Source organism: Dendrobates tinctorius, unplaced genomic scaffold (assembly GCF_039654945.1).
Source record: "Dendrobates tinctorius isolate UK_male_01 unplaced genomic scaffold, ASM3965494v1 ptg000038l, whole genome shotgun sequence".
Classification (NCBI taxonomy): Eukaryota; Metazoa; Chordata; class Amphibia; order Anura; family Dendrobatidae; genus Dendrobates; species Dendrobates tinctorius.
In genome coordinates, this window is record NW_027361706.1 from 24116408 (window position 1) to 24133206 (window position 16799).

The 16799-nt window shown below is 46.8% G+C and overlaps 1 protein-coding gene across 1 annotated transcript in view; it reads right to left on the minus strand.

Moving 5' to 3' along the window:
• NUP210 (nucleoporin 210) overlaps positions 1-16799 on the minus strand; it is a 150210-nt gene that overhangs the window by 90639 nt on the left and 42772 nt on the right. Inside the window, exons 17-19 of the mRNA XM_073574284.1 lie at positions 3987-4179; positions 3796-3902; positions 3341-3445 (exon numbers count right to left, since the gene is read on the minus strand). Of these exons, the coding sequence (XP_073430385.1) occupies positions 3341-3445; positions 3796-3902; positions 3987-4179 (405 nt within the window). The remainder of the gene's footprint in view (positions 1-3340; positions 3446-3795; positions 3903-3986; positions 4180-16799) is intronic.

Sequence of the window (16799 nt, forward strand, 5' to 3'; positions counted from 1 at the left end):
GGGACTGGGGAGAGTGGGCAGTCATTTACTGTAATTGATAGGTTCGTAGGGGGGGTCACGTGAGATGGGGGAAAGATGATGAATTCTGTTTTGTCCATGTTGAGTTTCAGATATCTAGTGGAGAAGAAGGATGAAATAGTGGACAGACATTGAGGGATTCTGGTTAGTAGGGAGGTGATATCTGGTCCAGAGATGTAGATCTGTGTGTCATCAGCATAAAGATGATACTGAAAGCCATGAGATTCTATGAGCTGTCCCAGGCCAAAGGTGTAAATAGAGAACAGCAGGGGCCCTAGGACTGAACCTTGTGGGACTCCGACAGATAGGGGGCGAGGTGAGGAGGTGGTGTGTGAGTGGGAGACGCTGAATGTCCGGTCTGTTAGGTATGATGAGATCCAGGAGAGGGCCAAGTCTGTGATGCCGAGGGATGAGAGGGTCTGTAATAATAGGGAATGGTCCACTGTGTCAAAGGCAGCCGACAGGTCCAGGAGGAGGAGGACAGAGTAGTGTCGCTTGCTCTTGGCAGTTAAGAGGTCATTGGTGACCTTAGTAAGGGCAGTTTCAGTGGAGTGGTGTGACCGGAAGCCAGATTGTAAGCGGTCGAAGAGGGAGCAAGAAGAGAGATGGGAGGACAGTTCAAGGTAGACGTGTTGTTCCAGTAGCTTGGAGGCGTATGGGAGAAGTGATATAGGGCGATAGCTAGATGCAGAGGATGGGTCAAGAGAGGGCTTTTTGAGGATAGGTGTGATGGAGGCATGTTTAAAGCTTGAGGGGAAAACACCAGTTGTTAGTGATAGGTTGAAGAGATGGGTTAGGGTTGGGATGAAGACTGTGGTGAGGTTTGGGATGAAGTGGGATGGGATCGGGTCGAGTGCACAGGTGGTGAGATGTGATCTTGAGAGTAGAGTGGAGAGTCGATCTTCTGTAATGGTGGAGAAGTTGGTTTTGAAGGTGGAGGGCTGGGAAGTCGGGAGGAAGGGCTCTGGGGGTTGTTGACCAAAACTGTCCCTGATGTTATCAATTTTCTGCTTGAAAAATGAGGCAAAGTCTTCAGCTGAGATGAGTGGGGAGGGAGGAGGTGCTGGGGGGCGGAGGAGAGAATTGAAGGTGTTGAATAACTGTTTAGGGTTGTGAGACAGGGAGGATATGAGAGATGAGAAGTAGGTTTGTTTAGCTGTGGCGAGTGTGGTCTTGAAAGTAGTGAGGGACTGTTTGAATGCGATGAAATGCTCGTTGGAGTGGGATCTTTTCCATCTGCGCTCAGCAGCCCTGGAAGCTCGCCTCAGCTCTTTGGTCAGGCTGGTGTGCCAGGGCTGTCTGTTGATTTTGCGAGTTTTGGTATGTGTAAGTGGGGCAGCGGATTCCAAAGCTACAGCTATTGTGGTGTTATATAGAGCGGCAGCGTCATCCGCATTGTGTAAGGAACTTATATCTGTAAGAGGGAGGAGGGATTCGGAGAATGAGTGTAGGTCAAGGTGTTTAAGATTCCTGCGAGGGTGTGAAAGTTTGTGGGGTGGGGATTGTAGACATGGAGTGAAGAGGGAAGAGAATGTGAGCAGGTTGTGGTCAGAGAGAGGAAGAGGTGAGTTAGAGAGGTTAGATAGGGAGCAGAGGCGGGTGAAGATGAGGTCCAGTGTGTGGCCATCTTTGTGGGTGGCTGTAGAAGACCATTGAGTGAGGCCGAAGGAGGAAGTGAGAGATAGAAGTTTAGTGGCAGCTGAGAGGGAAGTGTCAATGGGGATGTTGAAGTCGCCCATGATGATAGTAGGGATGTCCGCGGAAAGGAAATGAAGTAACCAGGTGGTGAAGTGGTCAAAGAAGGTGGTGGCTGGCCCTGGGGGGCGGTAGATGACAGCCAGTTGGAGGTTGGAGGGGGAGTAGATGCGCACAGAGTGCACCTCAAAGGAAGGGAGGGTAACAGAGGGTGGCAGTGGGATTGGGGTGAAGGAGCAGGTATCTGACAGGAGAAAACCAACTCCTCCACCATGTTTGCTGCTGGGGCGGGGGGTGTGAGAAAGGTGGAAGCCGCCATACGAAAGTGCAGCAGGAGAGGCTGTGTCAGAAGGGGCGAGCCAGGTTTCGGTGATGGCGAGGAAGGAGAGTTTGGTAGTAACAAAAAGATCATGGATGTAGGAAAGCTTGTTGCAGACAGAGCGAGCGTTCCACAGAGCTCCTGTTAGTGGGACTGGGGAAGCGGGGGCTGGGTGAATGGGTATAAGGTTGGAGAGGTTACGGAAGGTTGTGATAGAGCGTGGATGGGAGGTAGAAATGACTGTGGGAATGTGGTGAGGAGGACCAGGATTTGGAGAGATATCACCAGCAGTGAGAAGGAGCAGAGAAAGTGTTAGCAGGTGGGAGCAGGAGAGGGCATGAGGGGGCTGTCTGTGTTTGGAGACAGAGGATTGTATGTTAAGGAACAGTTTTGAGGCGGAGGTGAGGTGGATGGGGAGGATTGAAGAAGAGATGAACAGTTCCTTACTAGGAGTAGGGATTAGGGGAATTAGCAGAAAGTGAAGGATTACTGGGGTGAAAGTGAAAACAAACAGAAACATTGTTTACAGTGACTGTGTCCAGTTACCTTCAGTTCCCTTCTGGTTCAATTCTGGTTTTAATTCTTAAAATGATAATAAATAAAATAATAAAATGAATTAAATAAATATTTAATTGCATTTGTCTTGGCACATTTTTTCTCCCCTTGTCGGTATCAGTTCAGTTCATTAGTGCCTTGAGGGACACATTATCCCCACCTGGGTTTAGAATTTTCTGTTTCTCACTTTTGTTAGTTAAAACCGCTTGATCTCGTGCTATGATAGTATGGGGGACAGAAGAGGTTTGCGAGACTCCACCGTGTATGCCAGGAGTTCCCGTCCCAGATGTTCGACCCTGATCAGGTCCTTTAGGGTGGGACTAGGGGCTCTTCTGGGCAATTATTCTAATTAATGTGATTTGGTGAAATCATCTATGGCTGCATTCTGTTTTCTTAAAGTAGTGACATGCAGACTTGTAAATCCTCACAAATCGTACACTGTGAGCTGTCAGGATGCTGGCGTTGGGAATGGAACTACAAACATGCGATTTGCATACATGCTGTCATGTGCAGACTAGACGTGCGCGGCCTCACTCAACACAAGTGAATTGATTGCGTCTGGACACATCTAGTTGGAATGTGGCTGGATGTAGGCAAATCGCAGTCTAGCTGTCACATGATCGCCTGCTATTGGCACCGGAGAATCCTGACAGCACGCAGTGTGTGGATTCACAAGTCTGCAGCCACATATGGTGACTGCCGCTTGAGCCCCATGCCTGGATGGACGAGTCGTCATATTCAACCAAACCTCACCGTGACATCCGGATGATTATAGATGGAAATTGATCCAGGGTTTACTCTCACATCCTCCACAAGAAGCAGCTCTAAACTGGCGGCAACTGGTGCGAGTGATTTGGACTGGAACAGAAGAGACAATTAACTGAAGTGCAAAATAACAGACTAAAAAACTAGATCACAAGTCTGGAAAGGTAAACTGACATTCTCCTATGAAACTCAGACAACGCCAGAGGCTGGGTTTCATAGTAGGACAAACATGTCAGTGAAGGGAAGCTTTGCTCCTGAGCCAGCTCCATAAACGCAAACCCAGTTGCACAGTTATGGCAAGGTGAGAGAAAGGGTTAAAATTAAAACCCTTGTACCTCTGCATGCCTGATTGCAAATTGTGCCGTAAACCATCATCTGTATTACACAGAACAATGGGATCATTTATAATAATCACAAAGACTACAAAGGCTTTTGCAGCTTACCAGTGTTCTGACATTGGCGGCTTTGAGATGAGATTCCTGGTAATTACTTGCTTTGGCGGTAATAACGGCTGTGCCGGATACTTGATGAACATGAACAGTGTTCAGACCTAAAAGAATGACCGCAGATGAGATCTCATAGCGTCGTCTTTACAGATCAGTCACAACAAGGGAAACATGATCGGACGGAATACCGTGCATCTTCCTCTGACCACTTCCATCTTCTTTCTGGCTATATTCCATGGGTTTAAAAAGATCAAAGTTGGCCAATGCCATCTTAGAGGAATCCCACTCCACAGCCAAAGAGGAAAAGTTGTCAAACTTTCGTCCCTGGTGATCGTAGGCTGACAACTGCAGTAACTGATTCCGATAGTTGGAAACTGGAATCTAGGACAAAATAAATGGTACCCAGATTTAATGTGTAAATCGTGGACAGAATACATTTATACCAATAGGGAACATAATCACACTAGTAAAATATTAGAAATCTTTCACATTTCGGCTTTACCCAAAAAGTCTGGCTTCATACCATCACATATCTCAATCAAATGACCACTATGTCAGCCTATGATGGGGCGTCACAGGAAAAATAAATTGTTGGCGTAACTAAGTTTTCTAGGGAGAAGCTGTATAAAATAAAAGATAAAACTGAATATCTGCAAAATAAAAAGATATCTTCAATTAAAGTTAAATTAAAAAGGATCTGTGTTGCCCCCAAAAAATATTTAGAAGCCGCAAAAATAAAAATTGCTGTTTTCAATGCAGCAATCCAATATTTGAAATATTACTCTGATCATCACGGACAAAAAAAAACCAAAACAAAAAAAACAAAACACTGGGTTGGAAAGGGGGTAAAGAAGCAGCAGTCACCTGCTATAACTATGATTGCTTTACTTTGTGTAACTGCCGCTGTAATCCCGAATCTGGTGATGTTTTACTTCTGGTTACTAATTCTCTCTGCTCAAGAGATATGGCCTGATCATCTTTGTATGTAAATCTAATCTTACATAATTGTGCGCGGGAGCGGCCCAGACTCTTATGGGTGTCGTTCTGAAGACCACGCCCAGATGACTACAAAAATTGATCTAGGCGGCATTCACACAAATCCGTTTAACGTTTTTTAGTGCTTCATTGATCCGTACACACATCTGATCTGTGCACCCGGTCTGTGAGACTCAGACGATTACATTCTCATCCATGTTGTGCATCTGACTCAGTGATTGAAGTCTCTGGGGATCCATTAACCCCTTCATGACCGGAGCTTTTTCGGTTTCGTTTTTGCTCCCCTCCTTCCCAGAGCCGTAACTTTTATTTTTCCGTCAATATGGCCGTGTGAGGGCTTGTTTTTTGCAGGATGAGTTGTAGTTTTGAATCACGTAGGAGAGAGCAATTAGTTCCAGCTGCGTGTAAAATCTTTCTTTATTTCTTCAATAAAATGCATAAATCTTCATAATGTGTGCCACAACATGGACAACGGCAACGCCTTTCGATCTGTAAGATCTTTGTCAGAGCCAGACAAAGATCTTACAGATCGAAACGCGTTGCCGTTGTCCATGTTGTGGCACACATTAAGAAGATTTATGCATTTTATTGAAGAAATAAAGAAAGATTTTACACGCAGCTGGAACTAATTGCTCTCTCCTACTTGTCTCACGTCAGTCCAGACGGAGTTCCGAGGTCTGCGGTGGAAGTGTGGTGAGCTGGCTTATGTTGCTTTTGATAGTTTTGAATCACACCGTTAGGTTTACCATGTCCTGTACTAGAAAACAGGAAAAAAAAAATTCCAAGTGTGGTGAAATTCCAAAAAAAAAGTGCAATCCCACACTTTGGCTTTTTTGCTAGGTTCACTAAATGCTAAAATTGACCTGCCATTATGATTCTCCAGGTCATTACGAGTTCATAGACACCAAACATGTCTAGGATATTTCTTTATCTAAGTGTTGAAAAAAAAATCCAAAATTTGTTAAAAAAATAAATTAAAAAAACTGGGCCATTTTACAATACCCGTAGCGTCCCCATTTTTCGTGATCTCGGGTTGGGTGAGGGCTTATGTTTTGCATGCCGAGCTGATGTTTTTAGTGATACCATTTTGGCGCAGATACGATCTTTTAATCGCTCGTTATTGCATTTTAATGCAATGTCACGGCGACCAAAAAAACGTAATTCTGGCGTTTTGAGTTTTTTTTCCTCGCTACGCCGATAGCCATCGGGTTAATTTTTTTTTTTTATTTTTTTTTTTTTACTGAATTCTGAATGCTGTGATACCAATTATGTTTAGATTTGTTTTTTTTTTGTTTTATTTTGAATGGGGCGAAAAGGGGGGTGATTTGAACTATTTTTTTAAATATTTTTAAACACTTTTTTTTTACTTTTGCCATGCTTCAATAGTCTCCATAGGAGGCTAGAAGCTGGCACAACTCGATCACCTCTGCTACATAGAGGCGATGAGCAGATCGCCCCTATGTAGCAGAATTACTGACTTACTATGAGCGCCAACCACTGGGTGGCGCTCACAGCAAGCTGGCAGTGACAACCATAGAGGGCTCCAGGAGGCCTTGGGTTGTCATACCGACGCACCGGTGACCCGTGATCACATGACGCGGGTCACCGATGTGAGTATTTCCGGCCCGATTACCGGAAGCGCAATTTAAATGCCACTGTCAGCGTTTGATAGCAGCATTTATCTAGTTCATAGCTGCGGGTAGATTGCGATTCCACCCGCAGCAATGGCAGGCACATGTCAGCTGTTCAAAACAGCTAACATGTCCCGGAAAGGATGTGGGCTCACCGTCGGAGTCCGCATCAAAGTGGGGGCTACCGACACCAGCGTACTATTACGCCCGATGTCGGAAAGGGGTAAGGATGAAACCACCATGGTTACTTACCGGTAGCCGGTTTTTCCGGAACCCATGACAGCACACCTGAGAGAGGGATCCGCCCCGCCAGGACAGGAACCTACTGAGACATAAGGGGCGGCACCTCTCCCCCGCTTCAGTTGGGTTACAGAGCATTGAGAGGACTTCCCGGTTAGTTACATGTTTAATCCAACACCACAACACTCAAAACACCCTACTAATTGTGCACACCCATACAGTGAAAAAGGGGGGGGAATGTACGGGTGCTGTCATGGGTTCCGGAAAAACCGGCTACCGGTAAGTAACCATGGTGGTTTTCCCTTCACCCATGACAGCACACCTGAGAGATTTTTGGAGACTTCGAAACACCTTAGGGAGGGACCACCGCTTGCAGCACCCTTCTACCAAAGGTTAAGTCAGCAGAGGAGGATAGATTTAATCTATAGTGCTTAAAGAAGGTTGAAGGTGAGGCCCAGGTAGCGGCCTTACAAATCTGTTCTATTGATACCTCTGCCTTTTCAGCCCAGGAGGTCACCACGGCTCTGGTGGAATGAGCCTTGATGCCGTCAGGAATCGGGATACCACTAGCTGAATAGGCTACACTAATGGCTTCCCTAATCCATCTAGCAATAGTCCCTTTTGAAACCCCATAGCCTTTCCTGGCACCCTGAAAAGCTACGAATAGGGACTGTGACCTCCTCCACTGGCTAGTGGCAGATATATATTCTACGAGAGCCCTTTTAACATCCAGACTATGGAATTTTTCCTCCCCCAGATTTTTTGGATTTTCGCAAAAGGATGGAAGGACAATTTCCTGACCCCGATGGAAATCTGATACTACCTTGGGCAGATAACTGGGGTCTGTTCTTAAAACTACCCTATCCTGAAAGACTTGCATGTAAGGAGGATTTACTGAGAGAGCCTGTAAGTCGCTTATCCTGCGGGCTGATGTGAGGGCTACTAACAGGATTGTTTTTAGGGTCAAGAACTTTAGGGGTAGCTGATGTAATGGCTCATACGGATCTTTTGTAAGGGCTTCTAACACCAGGTTTAAATCCCAGGGGGCTATTCTGGGTATTGGAATAGGCTTAGCTCTATGGCAGGATTTAATAAATCTGGCTATCCACCTATCTGATGCCAGTTTGCAATTGTAGAGCGCCCCTAGTGCCGACACCTGAACCTTAAGTGTGTTTACTGCTAACCCCATCTGCAACCCAGATTGTAAGAACTCTAGGATGGCCCTAATCGGGGGTTCTTTTCCTAACGGCTTACCCAAGAACTGTAGGAACTTATCCCATGTTCTGCCGTAGATGTTAGTAGTCACCGGTTTCCTGCTTTTTAGCAGAGTGGCCACCAGCCCAGGGGAGAACCCCCTATCCATTAAAAGCGACCTTTCAAATTCCACGCCGTCAGATGGAATCCTTTGACCTGAGCGTGCAATATTGGACCCTGAGCTAGTAGGTCCGGGATTTCTGGCAGAACCCATGGATCGGAGAGGGACATCTTCCGTAGCAGAGCAAACCAGGGCCTTTTTGGCCAGAATGGAGCTATTAGAATCACCCTGGCTTGATCGTTTCTGATTTTTCTTACCACAGTTGGGATCAGAGCTACTGGGGGGAACGCGTAAGCCAGTCTGAAGTTCCACTGGATGTGCAACGAGTCCACTGCCCATGGATTTTCCCTCGGGTTTAGAGAGCAGAACCTGTTTGCCTGTTGTGCTTGTTTGCAAAGAGGTCTATCACCGGTTCCCCCCAAAGCTGAATTATCTTTTGAAAAATGGACCGGTTTAGCGCCCATTCTCCTTGCCTCAGGGTATTGCGACTCAGGAAATCTGCCTCTATGTTTTCTGCCCCTTTTATGTGTAGGGCTGTCACGGAGTGTAGGTGTTCCTCTGCACTGCTCAGAATGTCTGTTGCTGCTTCCATTAAGGAGTGTGATTTTGTCCCACCTTGGTGGTTGATGTATGCCACTGCTACCTTGTTGTCTGACATGATGCGTACGTCTCGACCCTGGAGTAGCGGAATGAAGTGGCTTAGGGCTTTGCCCACTGCCCACAGTTCTCTCAGGTTGGAGGATGCCTTCCTTTCTTGAGGTGTCCAGGAACCCTGACCTATGAGGCCCCTTAGGTGTGCCCCCACCCCGAGGAGCTTGCATCTGTTAAAATTATATCTGTCGCCTGTCTGTCCCATGGTATTCCTAAGGTCAGATTTGTCCCGTTCAACCACCAGTTGAGAGAGTCTCTGGCTTTTGAGTATTGAGTACTGGTTTTTGGTTTTGGAAAGCTCCAGCTTCCCTTCCAAACGCCCTCTTAGCGATCTTTGTGCTCTTAGTATCTCCCCCTGGAGTTGCCGGGTGTGAAACTGAGCCCACCTGACTGCCGGAATACAGGATGTTAGGGTACCTAGTAGGGACATTGCTTTTCTTAATGTCATACATGGTTGGTTTCGGCCCGCCAAGGCCAGATTTTGTACCTTCTCTATCTTGGACTCTGGGAGCAGACACTCTTGCCTTTCTGAGTCCAGTATAAATCCTAGGAAGGTCTGTTTCTTTAGGGGTTGTAATTTTGATTTTTTGAAATTGACTATCCACCCTGATTCTTGCAAGGTGTTGATCACCTGAGTCAACTGTGCTGTACAGTGGTCCTCTGAACTGCCCACTATAAGAAAATCGTCCAGGTATGGTATTATGACCGTATCGTGAATCCGGAGAAAGGCTGTCACTTCCGCTATGACCTTGGTGAAGACCCTCGGGGCTATGGATATGCCAACCGGAAGAGCCCTGAACTGAAAGTGCCTTAGTGTGCCCTGAATATAAAGCGCTACCCTCAGGTATTTCTGGTAATCTGGATGGATAGGGATGTGATAATACGCATCCTTTAAATCGACTACGGCCATGAAGCAATCTTGATGTAGCAGCTTCACTGCCGTAGTCACTGATTCCATCTTGAAGCTCGGGTTCCTTATCCAAAGATTGAGGCGTCTGAGGTTTATGATTGTCCTGAACGACTGATCCGGTTTTTTTATTAGAAAAAGGGGTGAATAAAACCCCTTTCCTTCCTGTAAGCGTGGCACCTCGGACAGTACCCGCTTGTCTATCAGGCTCAGGATTTCTGTTTCTAAGGCCAGTTGTTCTTCGGTCATCTTCCTGATAGGTGTGATGACGACCACGGGTTTTGGCTGACGAATAAAGGGGATTTTAAGGCCTTCTTTTAGGATGCTCAGAATCCAGGTATTGGAGGAGATCTTTTCCCAGGCCTGGAAAAAGAGTGCCAATCTCCCTCCTACTGGAATACCGGCGTCATTGTGGTGACTTTTTTGAGGTGGAGGTGCCTCCACCAAACATAAACCCTGATTCTTTCTTTCTTTTATCCTCCCATCTTCTCCTGTCAGCGGGAGGACGCCCTCTATTGAATCTCCCCCTCCGAAAGGGCTGTCTCCTCTGATCCATAGGGAATCTGGGGAAGCCTTTTTTCTTATCGCCTGCTTTCTCCAGAATATCGTCCAAGTTCTTGCCGAACAGGAATCGACCATCGCAGGGGAGAGAGCACAATTTGGCCTTGGACTGAAGGTCACCCGGACAGCCCTTAAGCCATAACGCGCGTCTAGCAGCATTTGATAGTGACGCTGCTCTGGCTGTCAATCGCATAGAGTCCGCCGAGGTATCTGCCAAAAAAGCCGCTGCCCCGTGCAAGAGATACATGTCTGATAAGATCTTCTCTCTTGGGACCCTTGACGCCAGCTTCTCTTCTAACTGCTGCAGCCAGATCATGAGGGAGCGTGCCGTGCAGGTGCCCGCTATCGCCGGCTTTAGACCTCCTGCTGTCGCTTCCCATGCGTGCCTCAAATATGAGTCCGCTTTTTGTCCAGCGGGTCTCTAAGAACCCCTGCATCTTCCAAGGGCAGGGCCGACCTTTTGGAAGATCTGGACACCGCTGCATCTATTTTTGGGACTTTGTCCCATACCTCCGTATCCTTGTATTCAAAGGGGTATCGTCTCTTAGAGGCGGATGGAAGGGCCCCCGATTTTTCAGGCTTTTTCCACTCCTTCTCAATAAGCGCCTGGATTTTCGCGTTTACTGGAAAGGTTCGTTTTTTCCTCTCCTGAAGCCCCCCAAACATGACGTCCTCTAGGGTTTTAGCAGCCCTTTCTTCCTGTAGGCCCATTGTGGTTCTAATGGCCTTTAGGAGGGCATCTGTATCTTCTACAGGGAAACATGGCTTACCCCCTGTGTCACTATCTGAGGAGTCTGAGGAGGATGATTTTTCCGCCTGAGATGATACTGACGCGGAATCTGAGGGGGAACTAGGGAAATCCTTCTTGCTTTTTTTCCCTTTTTTCAATAAGGACTTAATTGAGCCTTCCATTTCTGACCTGAGGGCAGATATTAGATTGGCTGCGAAACTAGGCGCTTCCTCCGCCATAGTCCGCTGAATGCACGAAGCACAGAGATCTTTTTGCCAGTCTTTTTGCTAGGGGAGATTTACATATAGCACAATCCCTATTCTTCTTCTTGCTTCCCGCTTTTCTGGGCCTTTCCTACAGGGTGAAGCATACAATAGAAAACCCCTATTAATATACTGTTAACATTCACGAAGATCACTCACCACCCGTAATCAAGGGTACCGGACTTGGAGGCTGCATCGGAGCACCTGACCCGCGCTCTTTGGACCTTGAGGAGTGCCCCGACCTGCGGCTGGGGCGACTGCTGCTTGAATGGCTTCCATGCTTCCTGCCAGAGGGCTGTGAGGGAGGCAGGGACGCTGAACGTTCCTGCTCGGACTCCATTTTGCACCGCCGATCTACAGCTGTCTTCCTCCTTTTAAATTGCATGCCTCCGCCTGGTGAGCGTCTTCCTCCCCTCCCCCCTGCGACCGCCGGCTCAGCGCTTCAGAAGCCGGCCGGCGTCGCACCCAGCGCCATTACACCGTCGCCTTCTGCTGACGTCAGCCGGCGCACCCAGCATTCCAAGCGCCGCTGACGTCAGCGGCCGGAAGACGCCAGCGTCTCTCCCCTACCACGGGGATCGAGATGCGGCGTGCGCGAGGGGAGGGCGGCGCGGTGGGGGCTTCCCGGAGCCACCGGAATGTCATCCACGCCCGCACGAACCCGGAGCCCCAGGGACCCCGGGGACTGCGCTTCCAGGACCCGACGGCCGGCGCTACAGGTAAGCTACCTGTTCTTCCCGCGCCGGGACGGGCCTGGGTCTTATCTTTTTCTTCGCCCATGACAGGCACCGCCACAGTGGGATTCCTTCCAGGACAGGAACCCAACTGAAGCGGGGGAGAGGTGCCGCCCCTTATGTCTCAGTAGGTTCCTGTCCTGGCGGGGCGGATCCCTCTCTCAGGTGTGCTGTCATGGGTGAAGGGAAAAGACATAATTTTGGCTTAGGTTTTTCATCCGTGCAAGGTGCAGGATTTGGTTTGAAGAGTCGATAAACCGTGGAAAAAAAAATAAATTGAAATTTAAAACTATATACCATATTTTACGGATTATAAGACACATACCAAATTTTGAGGAGAAAAATAGGTGACGCTTCTTATAATTCGTGTGTCTTATTGTTTACAGGGGGTGGTGGCTGCGGTGTAGCGAGATCCCAGGGTCGCTGCTGGAGGAGGCAAGAATGGAGCGTTGCTGCAGGCCACAGGCTGGGATGAAGGGCTGTTCCGATGTGTGCCGTTGCGGGTGTTCGGTAGTGTGGGGGCTCTGCCGACATTTTGTGAAAGCCCAGAGCCCCCGCACTTACCGTACATGGTTTACCGTGCGGTGGACTCTGGGAAAATGGCTGCCGGGGAACCTGCAGATTGAGATCTCGGCACCAAGATCTCGGGAGAGGATATCTTCTCCCCTCTACCCAGCCTGCAACAACGCTCCACTCTTGCCTCCTCCAGCAGCAACCCTGCTACACTGCCGGTAAGGCATATCCACAATAAAAGAAGCACCCCCCATTTTCCTCAAAAATTTTGGGGTAAAAAAGTGCATCTTATTATCTGAAAAATACTTTTATTTTTTTTTTTTAATCCATACCAACAACTCCGACGGTCATCGTGCAGGCTTCCCTGATCCTTTACAACAGAACAGTTTAGAATATGGGTTTAATTTCTTGCTCTTTTATAACTGCACCAGTTTTTTATGGAGTGGATTCTCTCCAAAATAGGCTTAAAAACCCCTTGGAAATTTTAAGCTGCATTTTACAGTACCAGCAAAGCCTATGAGATTTCAGAAATGTCATGCACGCCCTTTTTTTTATGACCGATTTGAAAAACTGCTGCGTTTTTGCAGACTGCAGCATGTCACTTCCATCAACGTTTTTTTTACCCACAGGAAACAATGGCTAAGTGCAAAAACGCAGGTATCAATTTTTCCTGCAAAAAAAACTAACAAAGTTAAATCAGGCTTTTGGGGTGGGGGGAGAATTAAACTTCATCAACATGCACAAGAGACAACAAAAATGCAGCAAAAACACAACATGAACATAGCCTAATTCTTCCAATTGAATTTGCTGCTTGTATAATGTTTTTTTTTTTGTTTTTTTTTTTAGCTCCCCCATCCTTAGGATTTAAAAAAAATGCCTAGTAGACAAATGAAAGCGCGAGTAACTTCTTTCAAGAGGAACCTGGAGGAAACTTTTCTAAACTACGGACTGTACAATGAAAAGGCTGCATAGAATGCTCCAGGAAAAAAAAAACAAAAAACGACATGTCTCTCAGTGACCGACTTTTCCCTAGCTAGGTCTCTCACCAAGCGCAGTCATTGGGTGGGGTGGCGCATTCGCAGCGAGATCCTGATGATATTGTGAGAGCGAGATAATCAGTCAGTTTTGCACCTGCCAGTGAATAGCTATATAGACCAGATCCACCCTTTTTGGGCTGGGCATCTTTGTCTATATAGCTTTCTACAGACAATTGTTGAAATACTAGATATAGGACCATCCTGATTGGGTCACCTTGTCGTGGTGGGATGGCTTTTATGCTTTTTTGATCAAAATAATGCCAACCAGGTACAACATGTTATTTACATGAACTACTATTTACTTGATGCAGAGTATTTGCTCATTTATTTCCCCCTAGGTTTTATAGGGGTAGATCCAACGGACCAACCCCCAGGTGAAACGACTTACAGATCATGTCTTACTGATGTACTTTACGACTACAGCTCACCCGGTTTTTCAAGTCTTCTGTGTAAATACTAATAAATGCAAGTTCTATAAAGATAATAACACACATCTGTGTTTTTGAACATCAACACTTGGTGGTGGGATATGTGCCAAGTGCGGTACACACCTTTTGGCTGCAGAAGAAAGATTCTGACATCATTCAAGTTACTGCTTTATCTTTATGCTTTGTTCATAGCCTCAGACAAAAAAAAAATCTATTCTGCAACATAAGGACTACATTTATTCATATATCTGGCATTAAAAGGGTATTCTCATCCCCGAGATTCTATCTCAATATGTAGTAGGTGCAATAAAAATATTAGCAAATACCTTCAATTAGAAATGAAGTATACTTCTGATTTCCCATGTCGCTTACCCCATGTGCAGGGCATTGCAGTAGCTTAGGTATCCATGGTTACGACCACTCATAACGTGACAGTCGTTAGTGGTTTTAACATTGATACCTAAACTACTGCAATGCCCTGCACATGGAGTAAGCAACAAAGGGAATCTTAAAAACTACACTACATTTCTAATTGGAGGTGTGATGAACCAGCCTCTCACCACCCCACCTGACGTCACTATTACGTAATGCTGTCTCCCCACTTTCAAAGTGACTTTCCGCACAACCTGGGGATAAGCAAAGTCAGCTTGATACAGTTTTACACAAACACCCCCTCTCCACATGGGTCCAGAGACGCAAAGGGAGTGAGAGGATGTGGCCAACACAGTCACTGATGTGGCACCACACTTGCCCACAACCCTGACATGCCACTTTTCACTAGCACCAGTGCCTGATCAGTCCGGTAGGACTGCCACCAGTTCCTCCTTAGATATAAACCCGGTCCATTAACGGGATTATGTCGGGCCAGAAACCAGCCATGGTAGCATAGAAAGTTTAGCCGAGAAACAGATGTGTGGATACTTGGATTGAGATAAAACAGCAGCGCAAGGTTAAATTATACACATAATGGTCAGATAAACAAATACAATAGTGGTAGGACAAAAGATATAAGTAGATTGATCATGTCAACTACCGGTTTGATGGTAGACCACGTGCGCTGGGCTGCAGGGCTCATGGGCTACCAGCTGGTTCCTTGTTCCTTCACAGAACGTTATTCAACATGGCCCCCCACTTTCGAAGTGAACCGCAAGCATAACAGAGAGAGGTGCTGCATGGCCTTACACTAGCCTTTATCCCCTTTGGGTTACTCCCCTCCTGCCCACTGGGCTGAACCTAAACCCCCTCCCCTTGCCTCTGGGAGCTAAAAACTACAAAACCCAAGATGGGTCATAACGCCATAACAGATGGTCTTAGGAAGGCGTATTGGCACCATCGGATCCGACCTGGGTCCTGCAAAGCGTTGAGACCAAATGCAGCTTTGCCAACTGGCTCTTTCTAGCCGTTCTACATATCTCCCCATCCTGTGGTGGTACAACAAAAATCGAGACCCTGGAAGGCATTTGGTCCGGTCCAGAGATCTGGAAAATGTAACCAGTGTGTGACAGGGACGTACGATAAATCCATATTCTCCTTATGAAATCATAGCTGACTCAACAAAGAAGTTAGACCGCATGGTATCAATTTTGCAAGCAAGTCTTTTGTTCTGAGCTTAGTTGGCTCAAGGTGTGAGATCTGTCACTCGCAGCCTTTTGAGGCTTGACCGCCTGTTGAGGCAAGTGTCCAGTTACAGCTGCACATGGGAAGGGGGTTTTATAATCCCATACCAAATAGGATACAAATGATTGACAAATTATATCTCCAATATTCTTCACAGGAGGCATTTGCTATTATTACACCTACTATATATTGGGACAGGATGTCAGGATATGTGAATACCCCATTAAAGAGGTTACCTTACGTTTGCTCAGGAGCACCTTGCTCCTCTGCCTCCTGCTTTTCAGTTTGGACCAGTGACATGGTTCTGCCACTAGCCTGGAAATGCGCTCTCCTGTGCTTCTAACAGAAATTTAGAAAACTAGGAGGAAAAAGAGCGCGATAGGGTCTTATCTGGAAGGGCTAGAAGCGTTCAAAAAAGGTCATGCTAACCTGGTTTAGTTGTGTATATACAACATTTTCATGACATAGATCCAGTTGCTGCAAATTCAACAGGACATTAGACCGAAGAAATACAGAGGAGGAGGATTTGTGGATGATTCGCACTGCTGGTCAACAGTATAATAGATCCAAATCCAGACAAGTGATAATAGCGGCTTTCTTTACTCAGTCGGCGCGTTTCAAAGTACTACAGTACCATGTTTTCTTTTGTCCTGATGAAGTCTGTAGTACTTCGAAGAAAGAAAGCCGCTATTATCACATGTCTGGATTTGGATCTACTATACAATTGTGCAGCAACGCGGATCATCCACAGATCATCCTACGCTGGTAAAGGAGGCAGCTTTGCCTCAGCAGCATTTGGTTCTTAAAGGGGAGGTGCCGAGTTTTTTCATAATTTAATGTAAAATAGAAAATAGTATAAAAAGATATTGCCCCCTAAGCTTGACTCAGTGGTGTGTATGGTTTTTTTTTTTTTTTTTACTGTATTAATGCAGCCACTAGGGGCTGCCATCTTACCTTTCTGCCTGCTGAACGACACTTTCCATGCTCATTTACGGCAGTCCCTGGGCATAAGAGACAAAAGTCGGCTCCCGACCCCATCTCTAGCATTGAAGCAGCATCAGCTGTGAACTGGGCACGCCTCTGTGGGCAGCTCAATTCACAGCTGTAGGTGTGGCCAGGCGCCATTTTATTAGAGCCCAGTGCTTTCCTTTTAGCTCCACTTACACTCTATTGCAAGCCCTGGATGCTGTACTGTTCCAGCATAACAGGGCTTGGATGTTCACTCTGCACATACCAGCTGCAGGAGAGGAACCAGGACGAGCTCCTGGAGACCGAGCTGTTCTTTCCAAAACATCCGACCAGCTGCAACCCCTGCTCTTCCAAAACATAGGAGGAGCTGCTCCCTCCTCTTTCAAAACACTTGGCCATCTGTTGGACA